This window comes from Sapajus apella, unplaced genomic scaffold (genome assembly GCF_009761245.1).
Source record: "Sapajus apella isolate SASKATOON/1434 unplaced genomic scaffold, GSC_monkey_1.0 scaffold118, whole genome shotgun sequence".
NCBI classification, from domain to species: Eukaryota; Metazoa; Chordata; class Mammalia; order Primates; family Cebidae; genus Sapajus; species Sapajus apella.
The window spans coordinates 1,165,492-1,182,349 of NW_022437058.1; the positions used below are offsets into that span (position 1 = coordinate 1,165,492).

At 38.8% G+C, this 16,858-nt stretch overlaps 1 protein-coding gene across 9 annotated transcripts in view; it reads left to right on the forward strand.

Annotated features, from left to right (window-relative positions):
- The window catches only part of SECISBP2 (SECIS binding protein 2), a 43,387-nt gene that overhangs the window by 9,420 nt on the left and 17,109 nt on the right, over window positions 1–16,858 (forward strand). For 4 of the 9 annotated variants that reach the window (XM_032260428.1, XM_032260436.1, XM_032260429.1 and 1 more), the window contains 6 exons: window positions 1,865–2,091; window positions 6,478–6,556; window positions 8,394–8,602; window positions 11,998–12,120; window positions 13,419–13,508; window positions 14,916–15,048. In XM_032260428.1, coding sequence (XP_032116319.1) covers window positions 1,865–2,091; window positions 6,478–6,556; window positions 8,394–8,602; window positions 11,998–12,120; window positions 13,419–13,508; window positions 14,916–15,048 — 861 coding nt within the window. The remainder of the gene's footprint in view (window positions 1–1,864; window positions 2,092–6,477; window positions 6,557–8,393; window positions 8,603–11,997; window positions 12,121–13,418; window positions 13,509–14,915; window positions 15,049–16,858) is intronic. The other 5 variants (XM_032260431.1, XM_032260433.1, XM_032260430.1 and 2 more) reach the window with 5 other exon arrangements.

Sequence of the window (16,858 nt, forward strand, 5' to 3'; positions counted from 1 at the left end):
AACAGTCCTGCTGTGTATACAGCTGTTTCTGTGGGCTTGTTCATTGTGACTACTCCAAGAATTGAAACCTGGGACTGACACAGCTGATGGCGTCAGGGAGCGATTCTAGGGGTCTTTCTTCCCAGGGATGGGATTATAATTTGGTACCTGTTGCATTGTGGGCTCTGTAGTGCCTATAATTTGTATTATTTGGTATATACATTTTTCTCTTTTCATTGACTTCACTTATAAACCGTCTGGTACAAGGGAAGTGTATTAACTGTAGTAACTCTGGTCTTATAATTAAATGAGGGGCTTCATGGAGTTGCAGCCTGTCTTATTATACATTGCATTTCAAGAGAAAGATGAGAAAGAGGTTTTGCTCTGTTGTTGTTGTTGTTGTTATTTTAAGAGACAAGGTCTCCCTGTGTTGCCTGTGCTGGGATTACAGGTGTGACCCACCATGCCTGGCCTGAGGTTATGCATTTTATGCAACCTGCTTCCCTCTAGTTTATTCCAGCACACTGAAAGATGGAAGGTTTACGAGCACAGAAAATTCATTAGAGTCCCTTTAATTTACAGTACTCTAAAATTTATATTAAGAATAATTAAAATGCCCAGCTGCACAATCATGTTAAGGTAATCTTTTTCATTAGCCTTAGAATTACAGTCATGCCTTACTTACTGATGGGTACACATTCTGAGAAATGTGTCCTTAGTTTCATCATTGTGGGAGCATTTAGAATGTACTTACACAAACCTAGATGGTGTAGCCTACTACCTGGCTAGGCTATATGATATAGCCTATGGCTCCTAACTCATAAACCTTTAGAACTGTACTGTATACTGTAGGTAACTGTAACAGTGGTAAGTATTTGTGTATCAAAATATAGAAAAGGTGTAGTAAAAATATAGTAAAAAGATACAAGGCTAGGTGTGGTGGCTCACGCCTGTAATTCTAACACTTTGGGAAGCCAAGGTGTGTGGATCACCTGAGGTGGGGAGTTCAAGACCAGCCTGATCAACATGGAGAAGCCCCATCTCTACTGAAAATACAAAATTAGCTGGGTGTGGTGATGCACGCCTGTAAGCCCAGCCACTTGGGAGGCTGAGGCAGGAGAATTGCTCAGCCTCCCAAGTAGCTAGGATTACAGGCACATGCCACCACACCCAGCTAATTTTTGTATTTTTAGTAGAGTTGGGGTTTTACCTTGTTGGCCAGGTTGGTCTCCAACGCCTGGCTGCAAGTGATCTGCCCGCTTTGGCCTCCCAAAGTACTGGGATTACAAGTGTGAATCACTGTTCCCGGCCAGCTTTTTTTTTTTTTTTTTGTAAGTATAGGGACTATATACTCCAAAGATAAAAAGTATAATACATAAACAAGTGACATAGTTGTTTATTATCATTATCGAGTATTATGTACTTTACATAATTGTATGTAGTATACTTTTATACATCTGTTAGCTCAGTAGGTTTGTTTACACCAGCATCACCGCAAACGCATGAGTAATGCATCACACCATGACGTTACCAGTAGGCAATAGGAATTTTTCAGCTTCGTTACGATCTTTTGGGGATGTCGTATATGTAACCCATTGTTGACCAGACCATCATTGTGTGGTGCGTGACTGTACATACTCTTAAAATGTGCAGTGCATTTTGGTTTTTCTGCATAATGGCCCAACCAGAGTGATTGATACTTCTGATCATTTAAACTTTATACTTTTACAAAGGAAGGTTATCAACACTGGTGAGACTTATGGTGTTTTGACAACAACCTGTTGCATCAATAGCAATAGTCTTTCTACTGTGCAATTTTTGCTTGAGTACCGGTCATCGAACAGTAACTCAATTTTTATTCCCACTTTTAATTTTGTAATTACAGATGGTTACCATAAGCGAACAGACAGGAAATCGAAAATCGTTGCAAAAAATGTATCTACCTCCAAACCTGAGTTTGAATTTACCACATTGGACTTTCCTGAACTGCAGGGTGCAGAAAACAATATGTCAGGGTTACAGAAGCAACCCAAGTGGGGGCCTGTCCACTCTGCCTCTACCAACACTTCTCTTCTAAGAGAAGTAGTAAAACCAGCCTCAGTGTTATCAAAGGTGAGGTGAGGGGTTCTCGCTCTCTTACTTTTTCTTGGTACGCACTTTTTCAATTGTCTCATTTCAAACATTACACATTAAATCCTGATGTGGGCTTTGACGTCCGTGGAGCTGGGGAGGATACATTGGGGGAAGGCTTTCATTGTGCATTTAAATGACCTTCTTTGTTAGAACAGTTTATAGCGAGGCTGTAACACCTGGTGTGGCTATGGTTTTAAAAGAATCACCTAGTATACCCTTTTTTTTTTTTTGAGACAGAGTCTCGCTCTGTCGCCCAGGCTGGCTTACAGTGACGCAATCTTGGCTTCTTGGTTCACTGCAACCCCTGCCTCCCAGGTCCAAGCAATTCTCCTGCCTCAGCCTCCTGAGTAGTTGGAACTACAGGCACATGCTACCACGCCTGGCTAATTTTTTTGTATTATCATAGACAGGGTTTCACCATATTGGTCAGGCTGGTCTTGAACTTCTGACCTCAGGTGATCCACCAGCCTTGGCCTTCCAGAGTGCTGTGATTATCGGTGTGAGCCACTGTGCCCAGCCTAGTGTACTCCTTTTTATTTGGTAGCTAAAAGGTACTGTAGTGCCTTAGAAGGAGAAGATTCTGGCAGAGGCTAGCTGCTTTGACAGACCATTTTGAACACATTGCTTCTAGCATTCTGATAGCAGCTTTTCCAATATAGAAAAAAAAACTTTTTTAAAAATCAAAATGCATTAAGTCCTCACATAATGTTGTCAATAGGTTCTTGGAAACTACAACTTTATTATTTATTTATTTATTTATTATTCTTATTTTTAATTTGTTCTGCTCAAGGAAACTGCAACTTTAAATGAAAGCTGTATAGCAGGTCCTCCATTAACATTTCCTTCACCATCATTTCATTATGATGTTGATGAAAAAAAGGAATTGATTTTGTTTTATATGGTTTAGTTTAAAGTCACAGTTTCCAAGAACCTATCCATGGTGTTAAGTGAGGACTTAATGTCATAATATTTAAAACTGCATACTGTAACTTCTGAATTTTCCAGGCTTTTATCTACATCTTTGTCTTGTTAACGATACAGCAAATTCAGGAAAAGTTATTACAGCAAGTAATTCACTTTGTTCAACATTTGATCTCAAAGTTTTAGTCCACCATGTTGAGGTATTTCTCTCAAATAGATTGATTTGAGACTACCAAGAATAAGTAGCATCTGATTAGTAGTCCCTAAAATGGCTTCTGATGAATTTCCACTGAAGGAGTGGTGGGATACGTGCCAGTATGAAGGCAAGCAAAAATTACCTCTTGAATTGAGAAAGGACTTGTTTCCTGCCCCTGGACTTATGTTAGGTGCCTGGACACTAAGGTCTTGAAGGGTCAGTGACAGTTGCTGGTAATGTGCAGAAGATACACCTTTGTGGCCGGGCGCAGTGGCTCAAGCCTGTAATCCCAGCACTTTGGGAGGCCGAGGCAGGTGGATCATGAGGTCAAGAGATTGAGACCATCCTGGTCAACATGGTGAAACCCCGTCTCTACTAAAAATACAAAAAATTAGCTGGACATGGTGGCGCGTGCCTGTAATCCCAGCTACTCAGGAGGCTGAGGCAGGAGAATTGCCTGAACCCAGGAGGCAGAGATTGCGGTGAGCCAAGATCGCACCATTGCACTCCAGCCTGGGTAACAAGAGCGAAACTCCGCCTCAAAAAAAAGAAAGAAGATACACCTTTGTGTAGCAGTTTGCATGCAGGACCCTCATGCTGTTGTTGGGTCTGTGCAGTGGCTGAATAGCCACCGGGCTTTCGGTCTTCATCATGTGCACTTCTCACGAGTGCCCTACAGTAGTCCAGGATGCCGTGTAACCCTCAGGGTTGGCTCATGGAGTGAGCAGGAATGTGACTGGTGCTTTATATCAAGGTCACTTATTACCTGTGACTGTTAATGTGTTTAAACATGAACTAAGGTAGAAGATACACATACTGATTGCTCTATTAAGAGCCCCATATACTTTTGAATTATGTGTGGGCTTTTAAAAAATTTATTTTCCTTCCAAGAAACTTTTTCTTGATATTAGTAATGTCTGTAAATGACACATACACAAAATTTGTCTGAAATTGTACAACCAAAATAAAAGCTTGCTTAACACATAATCTTTTAAAAATGGTCTCTTGCAGGAATTTCCCTCAACTTGAAATTATACATATGTGTAGTCTTATGTTTGAATTTTTTAAAACTTTGTTGGTATTTTTTCTATGTCATTAAGTATTTTTTTAAAACAACTGTTGCATTGGATCTCTCATACTGACATAATTTATTTAACCATTCTTGAACAGGTAAACTATTTCTAATTTTTTGTTGACCTTGGTAAGCACAAAAGTTATGTTTACTAAAAAAAACAGGCTGTGCTTTAATAATTTTATTTTTTATTCCTGCATCGTGTTATGAATTAGCAAATGGGTAAATTTGTGAAGCATAGGAATTTTTAAAATTATTTTACATCCATTGTCTACTTAATGGATTCAGCTTCAAATTTTTTAATTTACTTTTACCTCTGGTGTTGTTAGTGACTTGGAGGAGCCTTTTAATATACTCGATCCCCCCATACACATAGTGTCATTATATATCTTATGTTTAATATGTGAGACAGTTTTCTGTCTTTATTAAAGGGGGCATACATAGCCAGGCATAGTGGCTCACACCTGTAATCGCAGCACTTTGGGAGGCTAAGGTGGGTAGATCACGAGGTCTGGTGTTCGAGACCAGCCTGGACAACATAGTGAAACCCTGTCTCTACTTAAAAAAAAAAAAACAAAAACAAAAAAAAAAACAGAAAAAAAAATTAGGCTGGCATGGTGCGGTGCCTGTAATCCCAGCTACTCAGGAGGCTGAAGCAGAAGAATCACTTGAACCTGGGAGGCAGAGGTTGGGGTGAGCTAAGATGGTGCCACTGTGCTCCAGCCCTGGGCGACAGTGCAAGATTCCGTCTCCAAAAAAACAGGTCGGGTGTCAGGGGGCTCATATGTTGCAGGCTTACATTTGTTGTTTTTGTAGACAGACATTTTGATGGATTGTTAGACTTTGGTGTGTAGGCCTAGTGAATGATGGCTTTCTCATTTACATGGGATCATTGCAGCTTTAAGAATTGTGTGGTGCATCTGTGCCAACTTGGAAAGTTTGTCAGTGATATGTTAAAGTTTTTTTAAAAGTTGCTACAACATCATGTGTGGTATGATTCCATTATGGGAATCCATATAAAAATATGATTCACAAATGTTTATATCATAAGCAAAGAAGTAGAGGGATACTAATGAAGCTATAGATGTGGGTGGTGTTTTCCTCTAGGGAGTGAGATTTGGTTGAAGGAAGTAATTTAACTTTTCACTTTATGTACTTATATATTTGGAAATTTTAGCATATATTTTGCAGAATTTAAGAATGGCAAGGGAAGCTATATTTTAAAATTAAGTGATTACTTTGAATTTTAAATGGAGAATAACTGCTTTGGATTTAAAAAGAAATAGATTTTATTTTCAAGAGCAGTTTTAGGTTTACAGCAAAGTTGAGAGGAAGGTACAGAGATTTCCCATATGCCCCCACACAACACACAGCTTCCTTCATTATCAACATCTTGTGCTAGAGTGATGCATTTGTAACTATTGATGAATGTGCAGTGACATGTCCTTATCACCCAGAGCCCATAGTTTGCTTTAGGGTTCACTGTTGCTGCTGTTGTTGTGTCTTCTAAGACTTTGGGGAACTGCATAATGATGTGCGTCTATCATTGTAGTATGGTACAGAGTGGTTTCACTGCCCTAAAAATCTGTGTTCTACTTGTTTATCCCTCCCTCCCCTTAGTTCCTCCTAGCTACTATCTTTTTATTGTCTCCACAGTTTTGTCTTTTCTAGAATGTTATATAGTTGGAATCATATAGTATGTAGCCCTCTTAGATTGGCTTCTTTCACATGGAAATGTGCATTTAAGTTTCTTCCATGTCTTTTCATGGCTTTGATAGTACATTCTTTTAGGGATCCATAGTAGTTCATCATCTGGATATACCACAGTTTACCCATTCACCTACTTAAGGACATCTCGGCTGCTTCCAAGCTGTGGCAGTTATAAGTAAAGCTGCTCTAAACACCTGTTTGCAGGTTTTTGTGTGGACATAAGTTTTCAGCTCCTTTGGTTAATTACTAAGGAGTATAATGGCTAGATCATATGGTAAGAGTATGTTTAGTTTTGTAAGGAGTTGCTAAACTATTAAATATCTTCCAAAGTGGCTGTGTCATTTTTCATTCTCAGCAGCAGTGAATAAGGATTTCCGTTGCCAGTGTTCTGGATTTTGGTATGTAGTAGTATTGCCTTGTTTTAATTTGCATTTCTCTATTGACATCTAATGTGTTTGCTTTTTAGGGTGAAATGGTGAAAAACAATAACCCAAATGAATCTGTAACTGCTAATGCTGCTACCAGTTCTCCTTCATGTACAAGAGGTAAAAGTGGCTACAAAATATTAATTTTTAAAATGTCATATAGTTTCTGAGTTCATTTTTAACTCCAGTAAAATTGAAATGGTTTCTGTTGTAAAGCCTTAAGATAGCTAATGAGTTGTGGGTAACCAAACATCAATGTTAGTTTAGAAAGTTAAAGTAGGTAAATGAGATCCCACATCCACATACAAGGAGTATAAAATAAGAGACAGGAATTCTAAATGAAATATACTTCCAATTCAGTGAGAAATTTTATGAATTCAGCAATGACTGCTTCCTTTAGTATTGCCTATTCTGAAAAGTTTTTGAAACCCTTAAATATTGAGAACCCCAAAGAGCTCCTGTTTATTTGGGTGATACCAGTTAATATTTGCCCTTTCAAAGTTAAAACAAATGTTTTAAATAATTGATTTGCTTGAAAATAACAATAATCATGCCTGTAATCCCAGCCCTTTGGGAGGCCGAGGCGGGTGCATCACGAAGTCAAGAGATTGAGACCATCCTGGTCAACATGGTGAAACCCCGTCTCTACTAAAAATACAAAAAATTAGCTGGGCATGGTGGCGCGTGCCTGTAATCCCAGCTGCTCAGGAGGGTGAGGTAGGAGAATTGCCTGAACCCAGGAGACGGAGGTTGCAGTGAGCCGAGATGGCGCCATTGCACTCCAGCCTGGGTAACAAGAGCGAAACTCCGTCTCAAAAAAAAAAAGAAAATAATAAAAAGTGTATTATATTTTAACATACCATATTTTTATGAAAACCATTTTTCAAAATTAAAAAGCTGTAGTGTGGAGAGCAGCCTTGCTTTCCACTTGTGCAGCTCTGCCATCTGGCTCTGTAGATCTGCCACGGCATTCACCTGCCTCGTGGTCCTGCCTCACACAGCATTTGGAAGACTCCCAGGTGTTTTCGTGAGAGAGAGAGAGTATTGAAGACAACTAACACATTCGTACTCCAGGAAAAGGGTTTTGACCCCATGGACCCCTGCAATGGTCCTGGGAGCCTCCTGCCACACTGTGAGGACTATTTATCTGTCCTGTCCTGGCCAAGAAGTAATACATTCAGAGAGAGTTCCATGTATCCTGCTTTGAAATTTTTACAGTAGCTTGTCCTAACAGAAGGCATTTTTACAAAATGATTCCAAATGTATTCATAGGGTGTTTTCTTTCGTGTTCTCACGTTTGATGTGTATGTGGTTGAGTAATGGTCTGTATTTCACTGGCTGCTCTGAGGATGTATAGTTCTCTAGTGATGAGAATAGTCTGCCTTACCCTTAAGGGTAGCCACAGGCTGCTAACAGGTGTTCATCTGCCTGGGTCCCAATAGATGTCCTTTTGTTTTGTCTGTATATAGAGTTTGATGGGCACCTAAAGGAGTAGTGTTGCTGTACTTATGCCTCTGTTCTAAAAGAAATAAATTACCAGTTATTGTGATTAGCTGAAGTCTAGTGATCTTTGGCTTCTCATGTTAAAGGTACACTTCAAGGTTAGTAGGGCCAAAATTTGATCCTTAGTTCGTTAATTCTGTGTGCTTGTCACGTGGACGTTTATTGTGGATTGTTGTTTTACTAAAACTGTTTGTCTACCCACCTCCAAACCCCAGGTTATAAAACCAGTTTCCGGGAAAATTAACCTCAAGTTAAAAGGGAAAAAATTCAGCAGCATGCTCCAGGGAGAAAAACAAGTTTAGTGACTACTATAGTTTCCAAGAGGATGTTGTACATGATAGCCTACATTTATTTATACTCCAAGCAGTTACCTCATGTAATGCATGTTTGAGTAACTAAGGAATTTCTATTTTACTGTTGAGATTGTCCAACAATTTTGATTATCTTTGAGCAGAGTTATCTTGGACACCAATGGGTTATGTTGTTCGACAGACATTATCTACAGAACTGTCACCAGCCCCTAAAAATGTCACTTCTATGATAAACTTAAAGACCATTGCTTCATCAGCAGATCCTAAAAATGTTAGTATACCATCTTCTGCAGTTTTACCTTCGGATCCTTCCTACAACAAAGAAAAACACATTGTTCATCCTACCAAAAAGGTATGTATCACTAGAAACAAAAAGTAAGTTGGTGGTTGCCAGGGGCTCAGTAAAGTGGGGAATGAGAAGTTATTTATTAATGGGTACAGAGTTTCAGTTTGCAAGAGGAAATGAGTTCTGGAGATGGATAGTGATGATGGTTGCACAATAGTGTGAGTGTACTTAATGCCACTGAAATGTGCACATAAAAATAGGTAAGATGGTACGTTTTATGTTTTTATATATATACATATATATATATAGTACTACTGTAAAAAAATGAGGGAAAAAGAGGTATGCATCACATTTTGATTATGTTGATTTTCTGTGCCACTGGATAGTCTTTGTTTTTGAGATGGAGTATCGCTCTGTCCCCGGGCTGGAGGGCAGTGGCGTGATCTCTGCTAACTGTGGCCTCAGCCTCCCAGGCTCAAGCACTTCTCCTGCCTCGTCCTCATGAGTAGCTGGGATTACGGGTGCCCACCACCATGCCTGGCTAATTTTTGTATTTTTAGTAGAGACAGGGTTTCACCATGTTGGCTAGGCTGATCTCATTCCTGACCTCAAGTGATCCTTCTGTCTCGGCCTCCCAAAGTGCTGGGATTACAGTTGTGAGCCACCACGCCCAGCCGGGATAGTCTTTTTGTAATCCCTCCAAATCCTAACTGTAAATGTGTTTCATTCTATACTGTAGTCAGTAGTCTGAGTTTATTGTACTTGCACATTGAATAAAGAATAGGTAGTGAGTCAAGAAATACAAGTGATAGCTTTTCTGTAGGAGTGAGAATGTACATTTTAGATCTCTCTACTTAAAGTATCTGCAAACCATTTTGAATTATGTAAAGAAGAAATGTTGGCATAAGTTCATGCTCTGGTGTGTAAAGTTTCCGCTTCTTTTTCCCCTGGCCCTGGTCTTTGTTGAATTTAAGTGGCTTTTACCAGTATAAGAGTACTAGTAGCAAGATAATTGAATTCCACCATTTGTGATCACGTGGTACATCTTACTGATTCTTGGTTAATGGAGTTTTGGGTTTTTTTTTTTTTTTTTTTTTTTTTTTTTTTTATGGAGTTTTGCTCTTGTTGTCCAGGCTGGAGTGCAGTGGTGCGATCTCGGCTCACTGCAAACTCCGCCTCCCAGGTTCAAGTGATTCTCTTGCCTCAGCCTCCAAGTAAGTGGGATTACAGGCATGTGCTACCATGCCCAGCTAACTTTGTATTTTTAATAGAGACGGGGTTTCTCCATGTTGGTCAGGCTGGTCTTGAACTCCCAGTCTCAGGTGATCTGCCTGCCTTGGCCTCCCAAAGTGCTGGGACTACAGGTGTGAGCCACCACGCCCAGCCTTTGGTTAACGGAATTTATTTACTTGTTATAACATAATATTTAGAATAGATTTTTTTCCCTTAAGTAATTTTAAATACTTTTTTTTTCACTGCAGCTTTGACCTCCCTGGCTCAAGCAATCCTTCCACCTCAGGCACCCTGGTAACTGGGACTACAGGCATGCACCACCACACCCAGCTAGTATTTGTATTTTTTGTAGAGACAGGGTTTTGCCATGTTGCCCAGGCTGGTCTTGTACTCCTTGGCTCAAACTGTCCTCCTGCCCCAGCCTCCCAAAGTACTGAGATTATAGGCATGAGCCACCACACCCAACTTTAAGTTACATTTTTATTGATTCCTAGAACTGTTTCTTAAGAGCCTTTTTTTAACTGGTCTAGATACGTCCTTGATTTTCATTATATATGGCTATAGTATTTTAGATTGAAATGCAGTCTTGTTTAGCATAATGGTTTTCTATCTTTTTGGGTGGATACTTTTTTATTTCTAAAAATGTAATTAGCTCTTCCACATAAATGGTAGCTGTGTATTTACAGGGTAACAGTTACAGTGAAGGTAGATGGGTGCTTGTTCCTTACTGCTCTGTGCCTGTATTTGAGAGAGAGAGCAGTATGTGTAAGGGAGAGATCCTTCCTTTTGTGCACACATTGAGCTTGACTCTCAGTGAAGCCTCCTGCCTGTCTCTGGGTGGCCAGGGGCAGGCTGGACGACAGCCCACTGTCTAATTCTTTGTTGCAGCTGCCAAGTCTCTCTCAGAGCCAGTTTTCCTAATATGCAGTTAGCATTCTAAGAGTTAACAGATTTTGTTTTATTTTCCCAAGGTCTTCTTTAAAAATTGTTTTCTTAATTATAGTTCTAAGAAAAGCTTGTTTTAGAAAAATTCTAAAAGATAAGAAGAATATCAGCATCTTCTGTTATCTTACAACCCAAATAGCTTTGCGTTTTGCATTTTACATGGCTGGAGTGATAGTGATCAGAATTTTTTTTTTAACTTTCTGTATTGTGAAATTTTATTACAGAAATGATAAATGTAACACTTCAAGGATCTACTTATGGAAAAGGTCATCTCTCCCACACTTTTGATGCCTACCTTCAGAGAAACCTGCATTAGCAATCTGGCATATGTCCTGTCACAGGCTCATGAAAATATGAACAAAGAAACCCTGTTGTTGTTTTTTTCTTAAACAAAATGCGATCATTTTATACACGTTACCCTTAAACTTGTCTTTTTCGCTTAGAAAAACATCATGGACAGCTCCCGTGGGTCAGTGGATAAACATACTCTTTTTAAGAGCTGCTGAGACTTTTACTTCTGAGATTTAAATTCCAACTGGGTATAAAGCAGGGCCTAAAACATAAAAAGTTCCCTGCCCTTTGAGAGCCTCCATTCTGATGGAGGGAGGCTGACAACATGCAGACAGATGTAGGACATGTCAGAGAGTGATCAGTGCTCTGAAGAGAAAAGTCCAAGGGTAGACAGCAAAGGGCAGATGGAGATGAGGGAGCAGTCCCAGCCTAGCTAAATTCCAGTGAAGGGGCTTCAGTGCCAAGGCCCTGTGGCCAAAGCATATTTGACCTGGATGAATAGAGGCCCACGGGGTTAGGGGCCTGTAGGAATGATGAAGTCACATTTAGCAGTCCTGGGGTGGGCCCAAGTATTTGATTTGAAGGTTCCATGGGTGATTCTGCTGTGCAGACAGGTGTGATGTACAGATGAGGAACCCCTGGGCCATTCTGGTGGAAGTGGCCTGCCTGGAATTACAGGGAGAGCTTAGGCTGGGATCAATAAGGTCCTTAACACCATGATCTCCTCGAGCTGAAAATGAGGTTCTGTCCAAATCTACCAGTTTTCAAAAGGAATTGGGTATTACAACTATTCCAACAAACTTTTTTTTCCTTCAGAATTATTCTAATGAATTCTGGCTCTTAAAAAAAAAAAAACAGGATGAGAAACCTAACTCTGAATAAAATTGCCATGTGATTATAGGAGTTGATATCTTAATTTTGCTGATGCATAGTATTAAACATTCTATTGATCGCCCTAAAAACAGGATTTTTGCTTTGTATTTTTGTTCTAGTCTAAAGCATCACAAGGTAGCGACCTTGAACAAAATGAAGCCTCAAGAAAGAATAAGAAAAAGAAAGAAAAGTCTGCATCAAAATATGAAGTCCTGAGAGTTCAAGAGCCTCCAAGAATTGAAGTACATTTATATTTATTACTCACATTGTGTAATATAATAAGTGGCTCTTTCTTAATAGAAATATGAATTCATATTGTTTTCCTAAGTGAAAATCTCCAGGGCCTTTTAATGATCATTTTCTTAGTGCTAAAGAAAGCAGCAGCTACTCTTTCTTCTTACCTCTTCATTTTGGCTTCCTGGTTGTCTCAGAGCAGCCACTCCGTGAACATTTGAATGAATGAATGGTCTGGAGACAAAACTACTTGTATCGGAGTTGAATAGTTAGTGTGCCATATTACTAATAGTTCCCTTCAGTTATCTTCTTTTCCTGTTTTTTTTTTTCCCCCTTGCTTTGGAATGCTGGCTTTTGCAGGGCCTTCTTTTCTATCCGGAAGTCTTATTATAAAGTGCTTCATTATAGAGAGAAATGTAGAATACTATAGAACCATTGAAGGCCTGAGTCAAGAAGATTTCAGGAACTTCCAAAAGGATGGCTTTAATCGTCCCATGATACTCCACACGTCTTGTACTCTAAGGAGCCAGCCTGGATTCTGACTTAATTATGTGCCTGGTGGTTTTCTTTACATTGCTGTACCAGACTCAGGTGGCCTGGCTGCTTGTGCAGGCCGAAGACTGTCTCAGAGGTGCTGCCTGGGTGCCCAGCTTAGGGGCAAGGCCAGGGCATTTCTACAGACTTGGGGTGGGGGTTCCCAAGGCTCCTAGAACATCCATTGGAGAATAGCTGGGTTAAATGTTTGAAAACCTACCATGGCAGAGCATTATGGTTTAGGCCAGTAAATAATTTACATTTCTGCCCTATGTTTCCCATCTTTTTCCAAGGTACCTAAAATATTGACAGAATGACATAGGCATTTTCAAGTGATTTAAAAATTGTTTTTTAGCAGGTCTGTTGCCTTTGACTCCATTTACTATCCTGGGTTCAGCACATACAACATGCAGAACTACTGAATCTAGACAGTTTCTCTAATGAAAAACATAGTCTTTTGAAGAACAGGTACTTGAATACTCTCATGCCAAAGTAGTCCAAGGTCAGTTCTGTAGATACCTCAGGTGTACCAAGATCGTTGGTGGCACTCTCTTTTTTGGGTACAGGGGTATTAGAACTGTGGTCTTTAAATTTGTTCCAAGTTGTATAAAGTAGAAACTCTTATGTGAGAGTTTCACAGCTGTTTTTTTTTTTAATCACTTTTAAGAACTTTTGTGGGACCTTATTGAAGAATGAAAATATAAGCAAGGAAAAGGTTGCACTTGGCATGTTTGTATTAACAAAGAGCTAAAGGGGTGTGTGGTTTACTTAGGATGCTGAGGAATTTCCTAACCTGGCAGTTGCATCTGAAAGAAGAGACAGAATAGAGAGACCGAAATTTCAATCTAAACAGCAGCCACAGGTAATTTTTAGATTGAAACCACAATTGCTTTAGGCTTAACTTTTCTGGCTCAACTAAATGCTTGAGAAAAACTGCTTTCCAGACATCTCTGTGTGGAGACAGGTGGTTTTGTTTTGATTCATTCCTTCAGGAGAGAACTGTACTCAGCATGTTGAAACAGAATTACTCTTAAGCTAAAACATTTTAAATAATAAGATTTTATTACTTTATAAGATTATTATTTTATAACAAGATTATTGGTAACTGCATTTGCTAAGTCAGAAAGAAGGGGGCTACATACTGCCTTATGATACTTTAAAGGAAAAAAGTTGACTCAGTTTATTTGGGAAACAGAAATTTTTTTGCAAGTCAGTAATATCTAACAGAAGAAAAATAAGAGAGGCACCACGATTTTACTCTCTGCAGTCAAAACAGAAGCTAAAGTGGAGGTGATTCCCCTTCCACACTCCACCACCTGCAATGTAGATTCAGGAGGGAGCTTGTGATTCATAATTTAGATGTGGAACTTGTGTGCTTGTGGACATTTATTTGCTAGGATATGCATTGTCATTTTGCCTTTTAAAGGGGGGAACGATTGTTTCTGCATTCGTGAAAAATAAACTTCTAAACCTTTGTGTGAGTTAACTTTAAGTTCAGTGTCATAATTTGCTCATCTTCCTTCCATGCAGCAGGCCTCCTTGCCTGTCCTTTGTTGCACGTGGCACTTTCCCCTGATGGGAGCCCTCAGCCAGTAGGGTTTTTGGTGTCCAGGAAGAGAACACTTGGCAAGAGAGTGGAGTGGAGGCACTAAAGCAAATGGGACACCATGCCTTAGGACATATCACTGGGCTTCCTTGTACAACTTTTTTATAGTCTCAAGACCCAAATCACAACAATGTCAAAAATAATACTTGTTTCAAGCATATCAAACTTTGAGCCTGTATTTAATACTATTTGCTGAGTATGATTTGGGCTTATGTAGAGTTCTGGTTGTATCACTATAATTTCATGAATTTTGTTGGTTTACAGAGGCATTTGGAGAGAGAGTGGTGCCAATGAGGCAGTAGTACTAACCAAGTAGCCTCACACGCAGACTTTGTAGCCAAAGACTTTATACAAGTGCTAGTGTCTTGTCTGTAGATGTACATTGTTAACCACTCACAATGGAGATACAGACAAAAGTGTAGTTGATTTAATATAAACCCAATTTTCTGAAAGAAGGGTGACATAAACAACCATAGTAATATTGGCAGATAGTATGAGATTGATGTTTTTTCCCTATTTTCTTGTTACTTGAATTTTTTAAAATTCTTTTTTATAGTCTCTAAATCTTACTTCATTTTGTCTTTAATTACATCAGTTTTTTTGTAAAATGAAAGCACGGTTTGTATAGTTTTATAAGTAAATTTATGAATTTTGAACTTTCAGGATAATTTTAAAAATAGTGTAAAGAAGAGCCAGCTTCCAGTGCAGTTGGATTTGGGGGGCATGCTGACAGCCCTGGAGAAGAAGCAGCACTCTCAGCATGCAAAGCAGTCCTCCAAACCAGTGGTGGTATCAGGTAAGATTCTGTCCATCTCAGGCAAGTGGTTGGAAGTCTTTTTCAGCTAGATTATTGTGTTAACATTTTCTCTTGTTATCAAAAGTTATTTATAGATAATCAAAACAATGTGATGCTGGCATAAGCATAGATATGTACCTGTGGAGTAGAATTAAGAGTCTAGAATTAAATTCATGTATCTGTGGCCAGTTATTTTTCATAAGTGTGCCAAGTCTATGAAAAGAATAAAGGACAGTCTCTAAAATGGTACTAGAACATCTGGATTTCTACATGCTAAAGGATAGTCATATCTCCTACTTCATACCATAGATCCAAATGAACTCAGAATGGAACAGTGAGCTAAATATAAGAGCTAAAAGTATAAAACTCTTAAAAGAAAACAGGGTAAATCTCCATGACCTTGGATTAGACATTGGATTTTTAGATAATGGCACCAAAAAGATGAGCAACAACAAAAAAAATTAACCTTGGACCACATTAAAATTAAAAATTTTTGCATACCAAAGGACATTATCAAGAAAGTGAAAAGAATACTCACAAAATGGTTGCAAATCATATATCTGATAGGGGATTCATATTCAAATATTTAGGAATTCCAGCTGAACAGCAAACAATCCAATTTAAAAATGGGCATAGGACTGGAAAAGACATTTCTCCAAAAAGGGTACACAAGTGGTCAATAAGCACGTGAAAAGATTATCAACATTGTTAGTCATCAGGGAAATAAAAACACAGAAAATAACAAGTGTCAGTGAAGGCGTGGAAAAATTGGAACCCTTGTACACTGCCAGTCGGAATGTAAAATGGTGCAGCCACTGTGGAAGACAACCTGGTGGCTTCTTAAAATGCTAAATGCAGAGTAATTACATGACTCAGTGATTTCACTCCTTAATATTTACCCAAGAGCAAAGAGACTTAGACACTTTTACACTGGGGTTTGCTATGACATTATTCACAATAACCAAAAGGTAGAAATAGCGCAAATGTTCATTACCACATGATGGTGTAAACAAATGTGGTATACCTACACAGAGTAATAATTCAACCTTAAAAAAGGAATAAATTCTTATACATGATACATGAATGAAACCTGAAAATATTATATCATATAAAATTAGCCAGACATAGAAACACAGCTACTGTGTGATTCCACTAAAAAGAAATATCTAGAACAGGCAGATTCATAAGAACATAAATTAGAGGGTACCTGGGGCTGAGGGGAAAAGGAATGGTGAGTTATTATTAATGGGGACAGAGTATTCATTGGTGCATGAAAATGTCTTGAAAATGGATAGTAGTGATGGTTGCATAACATTATGAATATAATTTACGGCACTGAATTATGCACTTAAAAAGTTAAAATGGTAAATTTTATGTCATTTTTCCATAATTAAAATATTTTTAAGTTATTAAAATAGGATGATTTTTAAAAATTGATCTTATTAAAAGATGAGCTTTCTACTTGATTGATGACATTGTATAGCTGAAAATCTCCTTACCTATAGACGTGCCCTGAGTTCCTGAAAATCTTTACTGTCTGGGTCAGGGTCAGGAAGCTGCATTCCATGTATTGCAGCCTGTGCACTGGGCACCACTGGGAACACTGTTGAGTTAGTGCTGATGTGGCTGTCTCTTTCCTCTGACACATCTTAAGAGCCAAGACTGTTAAAACATACAATATGTCATAAAAGGCAACCTGCAAATTTTCCACCAGAGGCTTTTAAATATTTCTTCCTTTTGAAGTAATTATTTCAAAAAACACTACTTTTTTTTTTAATCTGTGGATCTTCCCTTTTTTTTTAACTTTTGT